At 47.9% G+C, this 2,562-nt stretch overlaps 2 protein-coding genes across 2 annotated transcripts; both read left to right on the forward strand.

Annotated features, from left to right (window-relative positions):
• Window positions 1-451: 451 nt before the first annotated feature.
• On the forward strand, window positions 452-1,468 carry Pmar_PMAR026425 (hypothetical protein; the record flags this gene model as incomplete). The annotated part of the gene is made up of 4 exons (XM_002787934.1): window positions 452-610; window positions 669-722; window positions 769-791; window positions 1,342-1,468. 4 exons carry the CDS (start codon window positions 452-454, stop codon window positions 1,466-1,468), a joined length of 363 nt encoding a protein of 120 aa, XP_002787980.1.
• A 141-nt stretch (window positions 1,469-1,609) lies between these two features.
• Pmar_PMAR026426 (iodotyrosine dehalogenase, putative) lies at window positions 1,610-2,466 on the forward strand (the record flags this gene model as incomplete). The annotated part of the gene is made up of 6 exons (XM_002787935.1): window positions 1,610-1,736; window positions 1,786-1,882; window positions 1,931-2,002; window positions 2,049-2,194; window positions 2,236-2,342; window positions 2,388-2,466. Coding segments are annotated over 6 exons (628 nt in total), but the record flags the coding sequence as incomplete, so codon positions are not given.
• Between the last annotated feature and the right edge of the window lie 96 nt (window positions 2,467-2,562).

Raw genomic sequence — 2,562 nt, forward strand, 5'->3', positions numbered from 1 at the left:
ATGCTTCTAAGTAACCTAGTACATCAATGGATTGTTTTCAATTGACTGAATAAGTTCATTGATATCGACAAGATGTATTGCCATGGGTATTTGTAAGGGTTAATCGGCGACTTTTGTGTTAGTGAGTCTTGCGATTGGTCAACTCTTTGTTTAGAGTCCACTTAAATTCAGCCGCTGGTTGCAGCTGAGAAAAAAGCCAAATGATACACCAGCTTCGTGAGTTGCGGTGAGGATTTACCGCGCCAAAGCTTTCGAGAATTGTCGCCGTGAGGTCAGTAGAGTGTTTACAATAGGTAGCTATAGGGTGGGACATGCGACAATGCCACGTGTCGCAGCGACATGATATTGATCTTGGGAGGGCCGAGCAGTTCGTAACCTCCTTCATAACGGGTTAACTGGCCTGTCAGTGTCTTTTCCTATTAGAGGAAGCTCAGTTCGTGCCCCTTCCCACATGGACACGTCTACTACAGTACATGCCTCTCTGACATTCTCCCCCTTAGACGTTAATGCAGCTGTAGAGTTCGTCACCAAAGCCAGCAGTGGCCGAGCTGGGGGTATTAGTACTTTCGTTGGAGTCACTCGACAGGATCAAGAGAGTGATGGAGCAGTGGTAGTGAGGGCATGGATGATGTGCCCGGGCTAGTGTTGAATGATGTAATACTAATCAGGAATACTTAGTGTATGAGGCGCATGAAGGGATGGCTAGGAACAAGATGTTGCAGGTGGCCTCTTCCATTATTCTCTCTTCCACTATGTCGACTATATTAGATAATCACAACTCTAGCCGATCGGTACCCTGTGTTATCGGTGTATGCATGCCATCGACTAGGTCGGGTTAATGTGGGGGAGGCTAGTATTATCATCACAGCTGCGAGTGCTCATAGGAAAGCAGCTATTGTAATGTCCACGGTGCCGATGTTGGGACGATCTTCCTTAGTATAGGAATTTGTTTCTGCAGCTATTGATGCACTGAAAGGTGAAGTGCCGGTGTGGAAGAAGGAGGTGTATGTAGGGGGAGGGAGCTCAAGTGAAGTATGGAAAGAGAATACTGAATGGCGACCACAAAGTTTAGGACCTCGTGCATAGCTTACAGATAATTAGGTCACGTTTCTGAGTTTATTATCATTATTCAGTGTTGAAGTAAAATGAGAGAGTCGCCGATGAGTGGTGGAAATGATTTGGGATGAACCCTCATGACAGCATTTCAGACTCCGTGCCCGCATCAGAGGTTGGTAGGAGCTGTGGTAGGTCTGGCTGAGGACACCCACGAATGTCCGACACGTTCGTGTAGAGGGGCATCGCAATCTTGTCGTATATCTACCTGACGTCTATGGTTCTTAGTACGAGTCCAGCTGGGAAGATTACCAATGGTGATCTTCCCATGGTAATTTACCATCGGAGCTCCAAGTTACCTAATGGCTTGGTTGCTCATGGTGTTATTGCAGCGATGGACCTTGTTGGATTGTGAAGGTCATGTTGGAGGGAGCTGCTAACACATGCTAACTCTAGCACATGGCGCTAGTGGTTGTGATCATATGTAGTTGACTTTGCCGCAGTGTTGTCGGTGGAGCTCCCATTTTAGCTTTGTTGTTGTTATCATTGCTCCTTCATGTCGGCCTCCCTTCCTCCTCAGTACTCTACCATCGATAGCATGAGTAACACTTCCAAAATAGGGATTTGCTTGGGAGTAGCAGCTGCTGCAGTTGGAGCTGCTGGGGTCTTTGCAGCCTATAAATGTAGTGATGGAAGGAGCATGGGGGGCATCTTATAGTGAACTATCATCAGTTTTCAAATCGGATCGTCCCCGTAGTGGATCCCTCCTGGCCGATCCCGACAACCACCTTGCAGAAGAGGAGGTCCTACAGGGCCATGAAGTCTTCAGGTTTCCCTGGACTTGATAGTAATTCCCCCTTACAGTGACCTCCCTCAGACACGATCGTCAGACTAAAGCCGTGATGATGGCCAACGCTACCAAGTTCCTCGACCTTATGAACACTAGGAGGTCATTATCAGAACCAATGCCCCTCCCAGTTGAATCGTCGGCGTAGGTCCATCAGATTCTATTCAAAGGATGATGTGCCTATGGATATCATAATGGCAGCTGTGAGGACAGCCTGTACAGCTCCTAGTGGTGCCCATCTCCAACCATGGACCTTCGTTATTGTCCATAATCAGAAGGCTAAGGACAAGATACGTAAGTGGTGCGGTAAGGGGCTCTGAGACGCTGCTTTCTAGGTGATGTTGTGGAGCGTGAAGAGCAGTTGAATTACGACCGTCGTATGCGTAGAAGCTGGGTTAATGACGTTGCCCCTATGGTTGGGGATCTACATCGTGATGGCCGAGTACATACACCTGACGACATTGTGAACCTTTACTAGGCTTTTCAGGTGGCCAAACCCTATCTGTCGGAGGCGCCTTATCTCATTGTTATGATGAAGCAATCACACAGGGTTGACCCTACTACGGGTGAGTTATAAGTGCCCAGGGAAGGATAATTGACTCGGTGGTAATCTGTCAGGTAACCGTCAGGAACACTACTACGTTGAGCAGTCCTGTGGTATT

Source organism: Perkinsus marinus, assembly GCF_000006405.1.
Source record: "Perkinsus marinus ATCC 50983 genomic scaffold scf_1104296929122, whole genome shotgun sequence".
Taxonomy (NCBI): Eukaryota; Perkinsozoa; order Perkinsida; family Perkinsidae; genus Perkinsus; species Perkinsus marinus.